Source organism: Astatotilapia calliptera, chromosome 22 (assembly GCF_900246225.1).
Source record: "Astatotilapia calliptera chromosome 22, fAstCal1.2, whole genome shotgun sequence".
NCBI classification, from domain to species: domain Eukaryota; kingdom Metazoa; phylum Chordata; class Actinopteri; order Cichliformes; family Cichlidae; genus Astatotilapia; species Astatotilapia calliptera.
The window spans coordinates 13,862,103-13,881,094 of NC_039322.1; the positions used below are offsets into that span (position 1 = coordinate 13,862,103).

Here is an 18,992-nt window from a genome sequence, read left to right on the forward strand (position 1 = left end):
TACAGCACTGCCACTGATGGGATATTTTACATTTTTTCAGACCACTCTCTGTAAACCCTAGAGATGGTTGTGTGGGAAAGTCCCTGCAGATCAGCAGTTTATGAAATACTCAGACTAGCCTATGTGTCTCAACAACCGTGCCACATTTAGACACTCTTAAATCACCTTCCTTCCCCATTTTTGTTCCGTTTGAACTTGATCATTGGCTGATTAGACATTTGCATAAACAAGCAGTTGAACAGCTGAACCTAATGAAGTGGCTAGTGAGTCTACAAAACACAAATTGTGCTTCCGGATGCTGCAGAGTGCATTGCTATAATAAGATATTTGGAGAAAAAAAGAGACTTTTTTCCCACTGTCTCGCTGTTTCTTACCCTACTGATGGAACAATGCTGCCATCCTAAAGGAGTCAGAAATCGGAATTTCAGAGTTCCAAGTCAGAATTTGAATCTGGAACTCAGACTGAGGGGCCCCAGTAAGTAAGAGTTAACAATCCAAGATGGCGGCATTGAGCGTAAACATTAGCAAAACTATAAAACTTTGAATCTGTGCTGGCTCTGTTGTGTATTAACTCACTATAACTCCCCAAATTAGCCACATGCACAGCACTGGTCAGGCTCAGTCCACGGATTCACAGTGCCAGATTTATCAAAACAAGCTTTAGGACATGATTCTAGTGCAAACTAGAAACTGTTTATTACAAATGGATAAATTATTATTAAAATACAGATAGAAGAAGCATATTTTTTATGTCTGCTTCAACATTTCCCGTAGGAAAGTAGTGTTAACAGTGACAGACCCAGTAAATGATGAAATCAGTAGGTATGCCAGTCCACGTGTGGATGCTGATGATAAATCAAGGCTGCTGTGTCGTTCAGCATCTGGAGACATAAGTCTAATGGACCCACTATATGCTTTTTCATTCACACGTTCTCACAGATTTCTGCAAATATTTCAGCCTCTGTGATCTGCTAGAGGTGCAGACCTTTTATATATTCTTCAACAGCTAATAAAGGGAGAAAGAGAATATGAGGCAGGATGATGAATAAGATAAGTTTATGTCAGAAGTATATATTTATTTCTGTATTTTCACTTGCTGTTGTATAGAAATCATGCATCAGACGTACAAGACAGCAAAGAGGAATACATAGAGTATTCTGAGAGGTTATATATCGGGACGTATTGTAAATGTTTGTGTGGGTCTGGATCTGCAATATCTTCTCATTGTTTTCAAATTCACGCCTTAAATGTTTTGTTTTTGTTTTTTCCTGGATGAGGAAATATTATGGTAGGGTTCAAAGCAGAAACCAGAGGATGCGAGTCGCAAAATGGAGAAAAATGACTCTGGATATGCTTTTTTTCCCCTGTTTTCAGTGACTTTTGGTCCGTGTTTATTGTCTGCTATTGTAAAACCCTCACTCTGCTGTAATATGCAGCGATAATAACCTACTGGTGGGAAAAGCCTAAAAGAATAAAACAGGCAGTGTTGGGAAAAGCGGTGTTTTCTTATGACATCTGAGTGAAGCAATTAAGCAAGTGTAATTTTGGATTTAAGTGAATTATGTGGTAAATGACGATATTGACAAAGGAATATGAATAACTACAAGATACCAATTGTTAAACTGTGGCCTACCATCATTAATAAATATACCAGCAAAACAATTACATAATCCAAGTGCAGACAAAATGAACAGCTTCATTATTCTGTGAAACATTTATTCATGTGTTGGTATATCTGTCTGTGACAGCTGCGGGGCAAACCGAGCCTGCCGAGGTCCACTGTAAACAACACACAAGTTCTTGTTCTAGATGGTTTAATGCTTTGCTTGTTGGCCTGCACAAGAAGCATCACGGCTGTTGTGTGTGCCAGGAAAAAATCTTGACGCTGTGTATCAGATATATCGCTGGTCGCCCTCGCCAGCAGGAAATGAAGGTGGTTTATTGATGGGCGATCCAGTACATGTCATTCAGATTCATTTATGGTCCTCACGATTTTGAAGTAATTCACTGTGATTTAGTGGGGCACTGAGTCACTTTGTTGGCCTCGAGCTCTGTGAAACTCTACCTGAGTGTTTGGGGGAATTTAGGCAGGGGCAAATGCACTTTAGGTTTAGTCAGTACAGGGGGTGGATTTTCTTCAAACTGTGAGTGATGAAAATCCTATTGGAATTAATTGTATTTACATTTTAGAGCAATAGATTCAAACATGAACTGACTTTCTTGTTGCCAGTAACAAAACTAGTTACTTAAGTCTTTCCTCTTACGTTCAGCCTTATTAGTGTTACTTTGACTTCACTGTGACTCATGCACGGTGAAGATAACCACTGATGACGGGATCTCCTTTTCAAAAATGTCATGGTCCTGGGCCATGTGGGCCCAGTATTCTTAGTTTCTTATATTTTTGTATTTCGTTCCTTATTTAGGCCATGTTTCCTAAGTTGTCCTGTTGTGTTGTTCCTTATTTGACTTCCCCTTGTGACTTTTATCCCCTGTGTGCCCCTCTATGTATCTGTGAGCCCTCATCTCCCCTCCTTGTTTCATTCCATGTTTCCCCAGCCCACTATGCCCGCGCTCTCTCTCTCCTCCTGTTTGCACCTGTGTACTTCCTGTTTTACTTTGACAGTCTCCCGTCAGTGTTGTTTACTCCTGCCATGTCTTGTTATGTTTATCTGTGTCAGCTGTGTTCCCATGTGTGGCCACTTCCCCTGATCATCCCTCTTGTGTATTTAGTCTCTGTGTTTCATGTAGTCTGTGTCGCGTCGTCTGTGTTACCACCCCCTGTGTTCCGGATCTCCAGCCATAGCTTTTCCTTAGTTTATGTCCAGTTTATGTTTCTGTTTGAACTATTACTCTTATGCTGCCCTCACTCTGTTTTGTTCCTTTCATCAGCCAGAATAAAAGGCTCGCTTTTGTTTAACTCCACTCCTGCATCCTCGCTTGTGTTCGCTCCTGGGTCCACCACACACATTTCCGCACGGTCTGCCTCCGCAGACCGTGACAAAAAAAGTCACGTCTCCGATGTGACTTGCAATGCATTTGTTCAGAGAAGGTTTGAACAACTCAAGAATAAACTGCTTATTTTTGCAATTAGCAGTATTACTTTATGGTTAACATAAAAGCAAACAATATGTACTAGTGTGTATTTTAATGCTGAATATTTTGTTCCTTCTGAAGGTCCGTTTTGTATTCATGAGTAATTTACACACTGCTCTTTTCTCTCGGCAGGCGTGTCCACGCGTGTTGTCGCTGTCGACGTTGCGACTTCACGGCTCCAGATTCATCAGCCCTCCTCGACCATTTCAACTCAGCTCACTGTCACGACTCCTCTCCCTCGTTAGGCTCATTCACGACAACCTCCTTGCCCACCTCACTGACTCCTTCCCTAACACTCTTGGCCAATGGCTGCTCAGCGCCTTCTACTTTAGCCATTAAAGAAGAGAGCAAAGGGGATATCCGCCTCCTCTACTCCCTGGCGCCGCCTGAGGGACGGTTGGCCGAAGGTGGCAGAGAAGAGGCAGGCGGGCTGGTAAAAAGTGAGGGTGTTGAGGAGAAAGAAAGAGAACGGGAAAAGGGCTGGGTTCTTGGTGAGACAAGAGGACTGGGGGAAAGAGGGGGTGAGCAGGCCCACGGCTTACTTTGGGTGCCTAAGGAGCGAATGGGACCTGAAAGAGGTGCAGGAAGTGGGAGCCCATCTCTTTTCACCTCCCCACTGTCGCTGTCTTTTGTCCCAGCCAATCACGAAGTCTCACAGCAGAAAAGAGGCGTGGCCTCACCTAGCATGGTTTACCTGGGAGACACCAAGTCATTTTTGGGAGATACAAAGTCCTTTTTGGCAGATGCCAAGTATGGAGGAGGGAGACCAGGATCAACCGCTTCAGGTGGGGCTGGAGCTGGCGAGAAGCAGAGCCAGATGACCCCCCAGCAGTACACAGGAGGAGGAAGTACTGGTGGTGGTGGCGGAGGTGGCGGAGGACAGGAAGGGAAAGGAGGAGCCAATAAAGAGGAATCCCAGTCCTTGCTAAGGGTAAGGTGGAACATGCAAAAACCCCCTGCTTTTCATCTCATTCTAATGAGATGAAAATCCTTCTTCTTTGTCTCATTTACACCCTGACTTTTGCGTGTAGCTCTCTGAATGGGAGCCTTTGTAGCTAGGCCTCTGTAGCCAGATCCTGCCTGCTGAGAAGCCTTAGTTATCAGGGACCTTCTATTAATACACTTTCATCTTAAACTCATCTTTCCTTTCACTCAGATGTGAGGATTAGATCTCATGCATTGAGCCCATACACTGTAATCTTTTATTCTTCCATCATATTTTGAGGGCTTAAGCAGATTTGGGTTGGCTAGCAGAGTGTGTACCCAAATGCTTGCGTGTGTTCATATCTGTCCCTGTGCATATGATTCCATGACATCATTTCCTTTCCCATAGGCGGCATTCATCTTCTTTAAAAAAATTGAACTCACAACAGTGAGAAAACCACCCGCTGCTATGGAAACGGGGAGGAAAACTGACAGTTCCCATGGCTACCACGTGTCAGTCAGCTCCCTCACCCTACTTTGTGGACCACAATGCTTTTGACTTCACAGTGATGTCATTGACTGGCAGTAACAAACTGTGGTTTGCCTGCACCACAGAGCTTATTGGCTATGATCACATTAGATCAGAATAGACTGAACTTTCTCTCTCTCTTTGTATATATATAAGTATGAGTTAGTGTGTGTGTGTGTACGAGTGTGTGTGGTGTCAGGGTTTGACTTGGGGCTGCGTAAATAGTAGTAGTGAGTGTTAAAGTTGTGTTCTTAGTGTGTGTACGGATATGCTGCTGTGTGATTCGAGTCCATGGGCCCTTTGTAGGACTTGGGGTTTGGCCTTTTGGATGTGTGTGAATGTGTGTTTGTCTGTGTGAGGTGTTGGCAGTAACTTGGCAGGCTGGGCAGGGTGGGGCAGCAAGAGGTTTACTCATTATCGTGGGTGGGGCAGTGTGTCTCTGTGAGAGAGTGGGAGGCTAAGACTGAAAGAAGGAGGCACAGATAGAGAGAACATGCGTGCATGCGTGAGAGAGAACAGTGGAAGATTAAGATAAAAAGACGTAGACGGGAAAAGTCAGACGGAGATAAGAGTATAACAAATCACTCACCCCTTTCTTGCTTGCTCTTTATGGAAAGAGCAGCTAGTCAAGAAAATCTTTTCAAAATTATAAATGTACAGAACAAAAGGAGACTGGTCAATACAGATTTGTAAATTTGGCGAGCACGTTTTTCACTTTCACTCTCACTCAGTGTTATTCTTAACAGTCTGACAGTTTGACATGTATGCTTATTTTAGATATTCACTAATATTATGAAATGTTTTTGCAGAGTCAAATATTCACATTTGAGGCTTTTTAAATCATCATCGTTCCATCAGGATGAATATTATCTCTTTTTTCCATACATATTGTATACACATTTCCTCCAAAGCTATGGATATAAACCATTCATCCATTCATTTAGAGGGGGGTCCACCCTGGACCCTGTGACTGCAGGGCCATCACTGAGAGACACACAACCATTCACATTCACATTCAGAGGAGGGCATTGTGGTGGAACAGTGGTTAGCACTGTTGCCCCACAGTAAGAAGATCTTGGGTTTGAATCCACCATCTCGCTAGGGCCTTTCTGTCGAGAGTTTCCATGTTCTCCCCGCGTCTGCATCGGTTCTCTTCAAGTACTCTGGCTTTAGAGACGTGCAGTTAGTGGGACTATGTTAACTGGTGATTCTAAATTACTCAGAGGTGTGAATGTGAGCGTGAATTGTTGTCGGTCTCTAGATGTAAACCAGTAGTTCTCAAACTGTGGGGGTGATGTCGCTCGTGGCGAATAGAGTCGCTGCTGTGGATGTGAGGCAGATAAAGTGCTTAAAGCTCTGTATGGGCAAATGTGGCCTGTGGCTTAAAGTGCGTTAAGTGGTCAGTAAGACCAGAAAAGAGCTGTATAAATGTCAGTCCATTTCCAGGCCTGAAAACGTCTGCGAACCGCTCACTTAAAAAACGATTTGGCTGCTTCAGGTTTGCAATGGCCGACCCATCAGCAGGCCAGTAAGGGTAGCAGCTCATTTTAAATATCTTCTATGTTTTGTGAAGACCAAGTTTCGTATGAGCCATCTCTGACTGTTCCATTTGCATCTGTGCTGCCTATGAGAGCCTAAAGAAAAGAGCAGATGTTTACATAAACAGACAAAGACCCAGAGTGAATCTTTGAAGATGAAAACAACTAAAAAAAGAATAAAAGGAGATGAGAAACAAGCAGTTTATTAGAGACGAAGCTGAACACGACTTGTTGCTTAAGTAGCTTCATAAGGTATGGCCTTTTCTTCTTCCTCTTCTCACTGCACAGTATTTATTCTCAGTTTCCATGGCTTGCACTGACACACACAAACATAAATATGCCCGGCACACATAGACACATGGGCTGGAGTTGACTCATCACTGGGCGGGGTGAGGGAGGGGCACTAATGCAAAAAAAAAAAAAAAAAGAATCAGAAATAGCTTTGAACACACACAAAAACAAACTTTTGGTGTAATTTAAATGTGGCATGTGGACTCAAGAGGGCAGAGTCTGTTAAAAATCCATCCAAAATCCAAATAGTTCAAGAGGAGGCGGAAGGCAGTGATGGAGGGATGCAGGGAGTGATTTAGTAGGGAGGAAGTATATGATTAAAACCCGGCAAATATGGAAACAAATGGCCAGTCATATTTCATCCCAACCTGTGTGCGTTTGTGAGAGTGTGTGCATGTGGTTCTGTGGTTTTTGTATGTTTCCCTCATCCTTACTTGTTCTTTCTACTGTCCGCTGCATCGATCTGTCTTCCTCCTCCTTTTTCCTCTCGTTCTTTTTCTTTCATTTCCCTTCTTTTCCTCAAAGGACAACTCGCCCAATACGCGGGGATCGATACACACCTCACGCACACAAAAGCCATCAGACGTGCACAAACGCTCCCACGCAGGTGTGCACTCACACATACACATAAAGAACCCACAGTTCTTAGTATTCCGGTTTTGTGAGGCTTTTTGCTCGGTGGAGGGGAGAGAATATTTTCTTTTGAAAGCCCTGATCTATAATTGCCGCACAGCATTGCCTTGTTGAGACATTGGCCCACTATTGGCTTTGTTTTCATAGTGATTTATTACATTGAAGACATTTTCTCAGTCTGAAATGTTATTTTCTAGCTGTTTTACTGACTGTATGAGACAAGGATAGAAAGCGAATGAGGTTTAGAGATGAAATTAAGCTAAAAGCTCGGTTGATGTTTGAGTTTATAAATGGAACGAGGCAGACTTTGAGTAATGGCGGTTTTTCCAGTTAAGTAGGGCTGAGAAAGGTTTGCCTCCGAGCCAAACATATGTGAACATATGTAGATATACCCGAACATGTGTGACTCTGTCCAAAACGTACATCATCTAATAAATTCCAGCTTGTGTTTCCGAGGGGAATTCCACCTCAAGGACGACACGGACTGCATAAATGCACATAAGCAAAAGAAAGTGTGGATTTGGCCTTACAAACACAGTGTGGTCATATTGCAGTATTGAAACACGGGCATTTGAGGTTTTAAAAGTCCCATGCGTGACATTCAATTCCATGTGAGAGACAGAGAGAGAAAATAGAGAGACCGAACTGAGAGAGATAAACGGGAATGTGTGCTTTCAGCAGCTCAGAGAAGAGTTTCATTAAAGTTTCTCTCGTTTACATTTCTGCCCGATGGAGCTAATTATGTTTAAAGGACGCACACGCTCACACGCGCTCGCGCACACACACAGACTAGACACACACACAGACACAGAGCTGTAATTCCATAAAGTTCTCATTACTTGGCTTTCAATTTTCTTTTATCCTTTCTTTCTGTTTCTTTCCTTCCGCGTACATTTCGGTGTACACGTGTGTCTGCGTGCTTACCCCTGCTTGTGTACTTGATTACGTGCATTGTGTCTCCATTTGCATTCCGAGCACTTGTGTGTGCGCGTGTGTGTTTTGCGAGGAAATTAAAGCGTGAATTTAACTTATTTTCTGTGCTGATAATTTAGCATCCCTTTATATCCGCTACAGGAAATTATAGAGCTTATGTTTGAGTCAGTGTGTGTGTGTGAGAGAAACTGTGTGTTTGTCTGAGCCTGTGCGTTTGTATTCTTAATGCTTTTTAAAATCAAAAACTGAGTAAAAATTGTGTTCTTTGACTTATCTGTGTTATCTGAATATTATCTTTGTTTTAGAGCTTTTTTTGTCACTGTGCTTTTCGCTCTCTACAAATACCCCTCAGAGTGAACTTCAAATTGCCTTTGATATAAAGATATACTTTACCGTTCCTTCTCGAGAACTTGTGTACCTTTGTTTACCTCATGGAACATCCCTTGAGAGTCGAGAAAAGTACTTTAAAAAGTGGTTTCATTTTAAAGCTGGAAAACTTGTCTAGGAGGTGAGAAACACCTGAACAACCCTGTTTAGTTATAACCCTATCCAGTCATTGCCCATTGTTTTCTAGCTGGATGCTAGTGGACATTCTGGTTGTGTGCATAACCCTTTTGTATATTTCCCTCCCTGTTATATGTCAATAAACAGTGTATCTTGTGGCCAGTGGTTGTTGCTGCAATTGCTCACCTCAAAGCTCACAGTAGTTAACATGAAGGTACCCCTTCACTTGTGCCGCACCACAAGTTCCTGAATTTCACCGACAGACGATGGTTTTTGCACGCACATCGCTTCTCCTCTCTTCCTGTGTTTACGCCACCTAATTATCAACAAATTTCACCAAAGGTTAGAAAAAGGAACGTGTTTGAGGCTAACAGCCACTGACAAGTTTTACATATCTCGGTTTCTATCACATGTTTATGTAAAGTACAGAACTCTGCAAAAAGTCTTGAGACGCCCACTCTTTTTTTATATTTCACTTCCAAGGAGTCATCTTCTCTTTTCGTTTTTTTAAAGTCTTGAACAGTAGTTCTCCAACATTTCTGAGAATCTTTCAAAGTTTTTCTGTGAAAGCAGCACATTAGTTGCTTTTCTAGTCCTTGCACCTGAACATTTTTTGAAGAATGTTTTTTTTGAGCGATGCATCTGGTACTTCAGGTGATCCCTCAGCTGTTACCAAAAGCCGTAAAGTCCCAGTCGAAGGGTGGCTGTCAAGAAGCCATTTTTAAGGAAAAGCTGAGAAATGCCAGTGGCAACAGGTCTTGTGTGATGAATCCAAGGTTGAAATCTTTGGATCGTCATAAATATGTACAGAAGCCGTCGTAACCAAAAGTGTCTACAGCCACCTGTAAAGCGCAGTGGAGGTTCTGTGACGGCTTGGGGCTGCATTTCAATCAGTCGTGTTGGGGATCTTGTTATGAACGCAGAAAAGTATCATCAGATTTCGATCCACCATGCAACACCATGGCGATAAATGCAACAAAACCATTCCCAGAGCCCAAACCTCAATGTTATTAAAGCAGTGTGGGATCATCTTGACAGAATAAAAAGGACTAACATTCAAAGAAAAGCTATAAATGTCCTTCAAGAAGCTTCAAGAACTATACTTTCTTGTAATACTTAGAGAAATGACAAGAAAGCTGCTTAAGCGAGTTCAGAGAGTTCAGACAGTCACATTCAAGCTGTTAGAATCAAACAACTGTTTTTACCTTATGTACTATATTTTCATAGATGTTTGCACATATTTCAATGAATTGTTACTCAAGACACACAGCACAGTACTGTATATAGGTCAGTATGGTTCAGATTCCTGCTCTGATCTTTTCAAATTATTTCATAATCCTGGCAGTGTACAGTAGGCAATATTTAGTGTACAGAAAGAACCCTTTTGATGTTGGTTAGTTGATTTCTTCATTTATCGACGCATTCGGCCATTGCTGAGGCAGCAAACTGCATATCCGACCCACTGCTTCAGTACCGGCTGACTATCGACAGGTCCAACAGCCATTAAACATCAATACAGCAGTTGAGAGGGGTCTAAGCTCAAAGGCACATTTTTTTTTTCCTACAGACATCCTAACAAAATTCACCTCATAGACGAGGCTGCTCTTGTGCACGCTTTTAGCATCCTATATACTCTATTATTGGAAGGGTTAAAAGAGCTGCGTTCGCCGTGTCTTGCTGCAGTTTGTGTGTGTTGTGTGCAGATGTGTGTGCGTGTAGGAAAAAGGAAGACATACTAATATTCATCCATTCTCTCTCTTGCCCTCTCTCTCCCTCTCGCTCTTATACACCCTCACACCAAGTTGTCTCTTCTGGGCTGCTCGGTTTGTTTGTGTAGCAGTCACATTTCCCATCAGGACACAGACTCAAATAAACACAGGCCATGTTGGAAAGAAAAAAAACACAAGTGTCTGAGTTTCCGTCTTTGTGTGTGTGTGTGTGTGTGTGTGTGTGTGTGTGTGTGTGTGTGTGTGTGTGTGTGTGTGTGTGTGTGTGTGTGTGTGTGTGAGGTAATGTGCCTAGTGTATAAAACCCAGGCTGTGTTTGGCGTAACAGAAACATAATCGGACAACCTGTTTGCTATAATTTTTACCTGCGTGTGTTTATGTGTCTGTCTGTGGAAACAGTGGCCTTTACGCTCATGTGTGAGCATGTGCGCGTCCCTCATGTGTGAGCTGCGCGCCCGTCCGCTGATGGGAATGTTCGTGCGTGTCACAGTTAAAACCAGTGTGCGGCTTTATGCTCTGTGACAGTTCACAGCGGTCTCATTGTCTGCTAGGAATATTACATTTAGCTTGAAAAACAAATTACACCATTTTAACCACATTTAGACCCATTTTGGGTTTTCCACACATGTCACGCTCGCACACGCACATTACAGCTGACAACATGCGCAGTTCGAAGGTGACAGCTTGGCATTTTTGGCTCGCGTAAATCAAGAATTTGCCTTGACTCGGTGTTGGCTCGTGTTCGAATGGTAATCCTCTGTTTAGGACTGTTTTGAATTGTCTGATTGACTAAGTCTGACTTGGGTTAGAAGGGAAAAAAAAATCTGAAATGTTTCTTCTCAACCTGCTTGCCACATCACACCATTTCCAAAAGCGTAAAATCAGTCAGCAGCCCTAGAAAAGGACGCATAATTGACTTTATAATCACAGGATTTGGCAGCAAGGTTTAGACTTTAGATTAGTCAGAGCTTCCTCAAATATGACATTCAGCCTCCATCCCATGTGCCTGACATGTCTCATTTGCTGAAGTGTCCTTGACATTGAATTATTATTTGCTCCAGGGCTGCCATATGTAGCTGAACTTCCTGTTAAGGGGAAGCAGCGAGATAAGGCACTGATCCTTCTGGGGTATTAAGAAACACTTTCCTGTGATTGTATGAACTTTACTGGCACTCAGTGAATTGTCCTATTTATTACAAACCACACCCCTCTGGCACAGCTTTAGGAAAGCCATTAAAACAATTTGGATAATTTTAGTGTAGATTTCGACTGATTTGTTTCTTTATTTATATATTTTTTGCTGATAAAGCAGAACTATACAAATATCTTATAATATCTTATATGTGTATAATATATTCATGCCATCTGTTCAGATGGCCTCTCGCTGTTGGGAGCATATTATTCGTTCAGGCGCATGTCACTTACACATTGAGCGTTTTCATTGGTTTAGCTGGGCGCCAGTGAAACATGTGTTCCACCCACCCCAGCAGAGAACCAACCAGGTGTTTTTCATCATGTCGACATGGCAACGGTAAAACACAGTGGTTATTTTAGCTCCTAGCTGTAATTTAGACGTTTACATCAATTACTGTTACAATCAACTTACATACACACTACTGGAAGTGTGTGTATGTGCGCATGCATGTGTGGCTATGTGTGTCCTTTTCTATTTCTGTGTTTTTCTGCCATGGCTTGCACATCTAGCCCATTGGTCCTTGTGTGTTTCTCTTTGTGGGGCTCTCTTTCTCTCTCTCTCTCTCTCTCTTCTTTTCTTTCCGCACTCGCTCTCTCATTTTTGGTGTAAGGCAGGAGCAATTCACCGCAGGCTAAGTGTGTGTGCACATATGTGCACGGACATAGACACACACACGTGTGTGTGTTCACACATGGAACCAATATTAAGGCCAGATGTTCATTTTGCTACAACAAGACCTCTACACGCAACTCTAGCCAGCTACATACACACACACACACACACACATACGCACCAATGCATAGGATACACCAATCTGGCAGCACTTCTGTAATTAGGAAGCTGATTGGTTAGATTAAATGTCCATCTGACCCCTGACCAATAGTTAATTTGAAAACCCTGCCTGCCTTCCCCTTCTCCTCTGTCTCTTGGCTCTGTTGCCTTGCCTCTGCTTTCCTTTCCCCATCTCTTCTTTAAATCACAAGTTCTTCCACACAATCGGCCCTTGTCTGGATAATAGTGAGTGATGCAATTTGACAAATAGGAGAAAAAGAAGCTCGAGAAAATTACGGTAAATAGTTTGACCAAAAGTGCTTCCAGTAAATGACTTAAAGTTGATTGACAAATGACCACTAATGACTTTTTCTCTTTTTATCCACCCAAGTATCTGAGCTCATTAATAAAAGCATGTCTTTCCACAAACACGGAGTAAGGAGCAATAAATTAACATGTAGTATTAGTTGTATTAGTTTTTTTTAACTTTAGTTCTTCAGTTTTTCAGTGTTTTGCAAGGCTTATTCTGATCTCTGCCTAACATGTGAGTTGCCCAGGGGAGACACTTCGCCCATGCATTGTAACAAAAGGATGTGTCTCTTCTAGCGTTCAGACAGGGTGAGGGAACATTACGAAATAACCGCCTATGTTAAAAAGAAGGAGAGAACATTTTAAAATTTGAAAAGAAGTGCAGTACAGATATCCTGCCAAACCCAAAAGGTAATAAAAAAAAATAAGATAAGAGTTCATTCCCACCTACATCTTTGCTGACGTGCGCCAATTACCACTTCGCTGTGACGCGCCCAAACGCTTTAAGTACATCTCGTGTTTAAACACGGAAATCGTCATCACAGTGCCGCACCTAATTCACTGCGAGAAAGCAAGTGGAAAAAGTAGATTTAGAGAAGAATTTAAAAGTGCAGCACCCGTATTCATATTCACACCACACAGGCCCACACACAATCAAAAATATACAGTACGCACGATCACACTCTGGCTCGACCAGTCATCTTGACACTTTAATCCACTTCACTTAAGGACATGGAGTCACACCCTGCTCTGGTGTGCGTGAGAGGGAAAGTGAGAGGGAGAGAGTGCGGAAGTGGATGTGTGTGTGTATGTGTGTGTTTGTGGGCAAGTAATGCCATGGCAACCTTGGCGGCCCAAGGACCTCTTGGCGAGGTAGCAAGATCGCCCAGGGCATGTGTGCGTGCGGCCGCCGATTCTCCCCCCCCCCCACCAAAAAAAAAAGGTGTGAGTGTGTGCGTGTGCGAGCAGAATGCAGAGATTTTCACTTTTAACTCGTCTCGGTGGAAACTCACATCCGCCCCTGAAGTTATAATACACACTCGCTCAGTGGCATGCATACTTGATAAGGAGTAAAAGCTAGAGAAAGATACATCACTTCTTCTCCTTCCCGCTCACCGTCTCTTTCCCTCTCTCTTTCAGCCTTTGCTCCTCCCTCTTCTTTCTGCCTCCCCCATTGTGTCCCATGTGAGGTCTTCACTCATTAGGAATTCTCCACTAGTGTGTGCATGTTTGTGTGTGTGTGTGTGTCTGTGTGCTAGTTCGTTTATGAATTCTGCTCCACTGGCATGATGCATCTTGTACACTCAATTTCCCTTAAGAACGTTTCTCTTTTGTTCTCCTTCTCACTCTCTCTCCCTTTATCACTATCTGGCTGTACAAGACAACAGGGCCTGACACAACTCAGCACAGCTTCAACTGTTCCAGACTTGTTTGCTCCTAGAGTATATATATATATATATATTGACTCATATTGTGTTCTTGTTGTCCTGTGTAGCTCAGTGGATAGAGCCAAAGCTAAAGACACTGTTGTGTTGTCTGTATTGCTTGTCTTTGCAGCTAAGAAGTTTTAGTGAGAGCTGACTGAGTTTGGTCTTCGGTGCATCTGTGGCTGCAGACCTTCACTGGTTTTTTTTTTTCCATATGAAACAGATGAGACACTTCCTGTCCAGCTTGAACAGATGTTTGGGGCTTCATTTTCAGTCATTCTCTGTGCACTAAATGGCCACTGAAATGATAGTGTGAACATCATCAGCATGGTATTCACACCTCTGTATAACGGATGTATAGAACTGTTGCAGTGGATGAAAAATGCAGACACAGAGGGAGCAAAAATGCTTAGAATGTATCAATTCATAGAGCCTCAGGAAATTTTCAAGTCTTCTAATCAAAAATTTGAAACCTCTTGTCACTGAGGTTTTGTGGTAATTAATTCATGAATGGGTTTTTTGGTTTTGTTTTGTGGGTTTTTTTTGAGTCACTTGGAATCTTTCTGCTTGATTTAACTGTGTTTGCATTCTTAGTATTTTTTTTGCAATGTTAAGAACATTGAACTTTTCAATACAAACCCAAAGAGTTGGGTGTAGAAATTCTTGTTGTTATTCTGAAATACATGTTAGCATTGTGTTTTTGTGAGGCAGCTACCATTGCCATTGTGAAATCAAATGCATGGAGTGGGTAACATATAATTCTTAGCCTGCTAATTACCTTGTAGTAACATAAGCGGGTGACACAGCAAAAAGCCTAACATTTCGCTCTGTGTCCTGTCAGTAATATACATTATTAACGTTTTAAATAAAACAGTCTGCCACCACAGTGTCTGTGATTTAAACCACTTGGCCACCCCTCGCTGAGCCTGGTTCTGCTGGAGGTTTCTTCCTGTTAAAAGGGAGTTTTTCCTTCCCACTGTTGCCAAAGTGCTTGCTCATATTAGATCATATGAGTTGTTGGGATTTTCCTCTCTATGTATTATTGTAGGGTCTACCTTTCAATATAATGCGCCTCGAGGTGACTGTTGTTGTGATTTGGTGCTGTATAAATAAAATGAATGAAATTGAATTGCATTAATTAGCCCCCATATTATATGTCAGGTAATGCCATTAAGAATTAATTAATTGTAATTTTCTTTAAAAGGCACACATAAAGATAAAGTGAAGGAATCAAGAAGTAGACGCAATGTGAGACATCATTTTAATAATATGCATGCTGTGTGTGTGCGTGTGTATACTCTTATTCAAAGATGCGTCATTGTTGCAGATGTTTGGCTTCTGAGCTTGTGCACAGTCACAAATGAATACACACACACACACACACACACACGTGCATGCTGACACAAACATTCACACAGTCCCCTAGTCCCATCTATCCTGTTCCTTAATAGACCAGGTGCAGCCAAACAATGGGTGTGTGGACGCATGCCCCGTTTGTGTGTGTGTGCGTCTTTGTGTCACTGTACGTTACCAATGTGCTCACATGTCCTTGAATGTTTTTATTTTTCAAAGTTGTCTTTATAAGTAGACTTTATGAACATCTAAGGAGGATATATCGCTTCACTAAAATCAGATGTCCCAAAGCAGACACACTTTGACTCAGATAGCATCTGGTTGTATCTGCAGTCTGTGTTTATGTTACCCATTAGAGGAAAACTTAGAGACTGGTCTCATATGTCTTTTCCCACTAGATCAACACAATTACAACACTGTTATCTCCCCGTCTCAGAAATCTTGGAACTATAATTCATCTTTCCAACTGTAACAGAATGTGTTTTTTTTTCTTATGTTTAAGCCAAGTCTGATAGGATTCACTTCCAGACCAGCATTTATTCGTGTATTTTGGGTTAGGTCACTTGGATAAACCCATTTTTGAGGGAAAGTCCTTTCTGAAAGCGGATCCTTGTTATTGCTTTGATCTAACACAGCTCTCTCTCTCTCATAGCCACGAGCCTGGTAGTCAGAGCTTTAATGCGCCAAAAAAAATCGCATAAAAACAACTGCAATTTATGTATTTTTTTAGTCTTCAAAACTTTGGTTTTCCCACTAATTGGATTTTATTCCACATTAATGTAGTAATAATAGCACAGCATTTTCCCACCGTGTTACTTGCTGAAAAGTCAGACAGTTCAAGAAATATGAGCAGTCAGACTAAAGTGATGCATTTTTAAAAAAGTCACACCTTTGAAGAGGAAAAGGCACAGATGCTTGGTAAAACGGTAGCTGCAGGTTTGCATGTGTTTTCTTTCACAGTCTACAGGCAGAGTTTTGCAGCAGACAGTCCCTGTGCAATCAGCAGTTGTAGAAAAAAAAAATCTGCATATTTTTATTGCCTCAAAGTTGGCTGGTTAGATATACTGTCTAAATTGTCAATATATTTTTTTCTCAGTGTGATCTTGTCTAATTTTTTCTCTTTTTTTATTGAAACATTAGTCCTTCCACTTAGTGTCATTGTGTTTTTTTATGTCCATTTTACAACCAAAATAGGAATGGAATTTCTGTTGTGTCATGCTTTATGCTGCAAAAAAGCTGAACCTTATATATAAATATGAATGAAGCGTACAAACACATCACAGAAACATGCACGCTCCCACACACCTTGCAAACATTTGTAAATGATTAGTATTATGTAAAGCCCGCTATTTTCAGATTAACCAGGAAAGAAGCGTTTCATTACATCAGGACCACTGAGTGAGCAGCAGAAAAAGAAATTGAGCACCAAGGGACACGAGAGTAAGAGTCAGAGAGTGAGAGAGAGAGAGGAAGAGCAGTGAGAGGCAAAAATAATAAAAAAAAATATATGAGGAGGAGACAGAAGACGCGGGGAGAATGAGGGAAAAAAATAAAGGCAGACAGAGAGAGAAAGGGGAGCAGCTGCCAAACTCTGAGTGGGGTTAAGCATCACCACAAGAACAACCTAATAAGGTCTGAAAGTGTGCACGCAGACACACACATACACACAGACTTGGCCTGTGTTCAAAATCTGTGTTTCTGCAGTAAGCAACAGCAAGCAGTAAATCACATCTGCCCCCAGAGCCTCCGACGCTGAATGCTGTTGTGATGCATAATGTTGAAATCTTGCGGAGGAGTTTTCTTCTGCTGACCTTACACTACATGATTTTTGAAGCTATTTTTGTGGTAGGCTCATTTACAAGTCGAGTAGATTTACACGGGTTGTCATGTGTCTTTTCTAACTGTTACGTCCCTCTAACAAAAAAAACAAACAAACAAACAAACAAAAAAAAAACCACATAGCATTTAATATTCATGGGGGTCTTTTAAGGGAATTTGTGGAAATGTAAGACTACGAAAGCACTTTGCTTTGCTATAATAGGAGACCTGCGGAGGCAATAATAAGAGTGAAAATTGTTATGAGTTTATTCACACATTGATGGCCACAGGATGTGTTGCAACACGAGCAGGTATCCTGTCTGCTGATTTCGCCGCGTTCACCTGCTATCTATCAAGCCACACTTGAGCTCGAGATTGCAATCGCTTTCCTTCCCTGCCAGCAGCGTGTGTGGCCTGTTGTCTATATTTTGTGCCGCCTTAGACTAGTTGTGCTGTAATTTGGTGTCTTATATGGCTCTTATAAAACTCTTCAACCTGAAAACTTGCAACGCGAGAGCTTCCGTCTGCAATGCATCATATAGTGGGAACTTTTCCAGGAATAAAAGCAATGACTCATGGCTGTCATTAAACGCAAGGGTTTGAGATTAAATGTTCCCTTTATGTTGTTTAGGCATTAGTTGAGCTAACCAGTTGAAACAAAACAAATTTCTCATGGTTGTAATGCCAATTTCACATAAATTCACTCAATTAAAAGGTAATAGCGAGTATTATTATTTAATTTTTTTAAATAATTTTTTACCGGAGAGGCTGTGGCAGAAGGCTTGGTTGGATTCGTGGGTCCTCCAACCTGTCTATCAAAGTAACCCACGTTTCTCTGTCTGGCAGTCCAATGGATGAGACTAGGTTTGTTGGTTGCCAGGAGAATAGTATGCGTCTGATTGCATTGTGCCACGTGTGAAGTTTGGTCTAGGGGAGATTAAGGTGTGGGGTTGTTTTCAGGAGTTGGATTCGGCTTCTTAGTTCCTGTAAAAAGAATTCTTAATGTGTCAGAGTACCAAGACATTTTGGACAATTTCAACTTTGTGGGAACAGTTTGGTGATGGTCGCTTCCTGTTCCAACATGACTAGGCACCAGTGCACAAAGCAAGGTCCATAAAGACATGAGCAAGTTTGGTGTAGAAGAACTTGACTGGCCTGACCTTTGGGACAAATTAGAGCAGAGACCATGAGCGGACACCTGACATCATATTAAACTCTATGAATTAAGAATGGGACCTCACTCAAGTGCACATACTTGAGTAATATAGTGTACTTTCTGAATTCAATTAAAGAAGAAACTGCTAGGGCATTCTTTAGTTATCTCCTGAAACAGCTAGAGGACAAGCCCCTGTAAAGCATCTCCAATCTATTTAAACATTAGCGCACTGAAAACCGTGCTGTATCTGCCCCATAATTGGGTGCAAATCACAATCTCTCACCTTGGCAATAAGTTGTGATCTAGTTTGGAGCTTCATTTCTTAGTGAGTCAGTCTTATTGGAGTGTTCTTAATCTCTTTTTAAAGTGTTAATGTTATAACATGCAAGCTGCAGGTTACTCTTTCGCTCACTCTGTAGTTGTGTGTTTAGTGCAGCTGTTTAAAAATTGTGCAGAAGGTTATTGGACAAAGAACGATCGGGTTTTGGTAAAGATCCAGTCTTTATATTTAGCTAAACTAGTACGGTGAGTCCATGGGCCAGGGAATTACACGCCTGACTTCCATGTTTTCATCCACTCGCTGTCTCCTCGAGTAGACGACTCGTCAAGACAAGTATTAAACAAACACAAACTTCACAAAGTCTACCGCTTTGCAAATTGGACAGCACCAATACTGTGGATGGCCTGAACAAACTCAGCAAGTCAACCATTCCAAGCTAAATAATAACTGTTGAGGCTCTCGTCAGCTCAAAGTGAGGAATGAACGTTGACGTTGCTGCCTGCAACGCAGA

At 41.9% G+C, this 18,992-nt stretch overlaps 1 protein-coding gene across 5 annotated transcripts in view; it reads left to right on the top strand.

Annotated features, from left to right (window-relative positions):
• trps1 (trichorhinophalangeal syndrome I) overlaps window positions 1-18,992 on the top strand; it is a 115,048-nt gene that overhangs the window by 62,694 nt on the left and 33,362 nt on the right. For all 5 annotated transcript variants that reach the window (XM_026157259.1, XM_026157260.1, XM_026157261.1 and 2 more), the window contains exon 9: window positions 3,226-4,024. In XM_026157259.1, coding sequence (XP_026013044.1) covers window positions 3,226-4,024 — 799 coding nt within the window. The remainder of the gene's footprint in view (window positions 1-3,225; window positions 4,025-18,992) is intronic.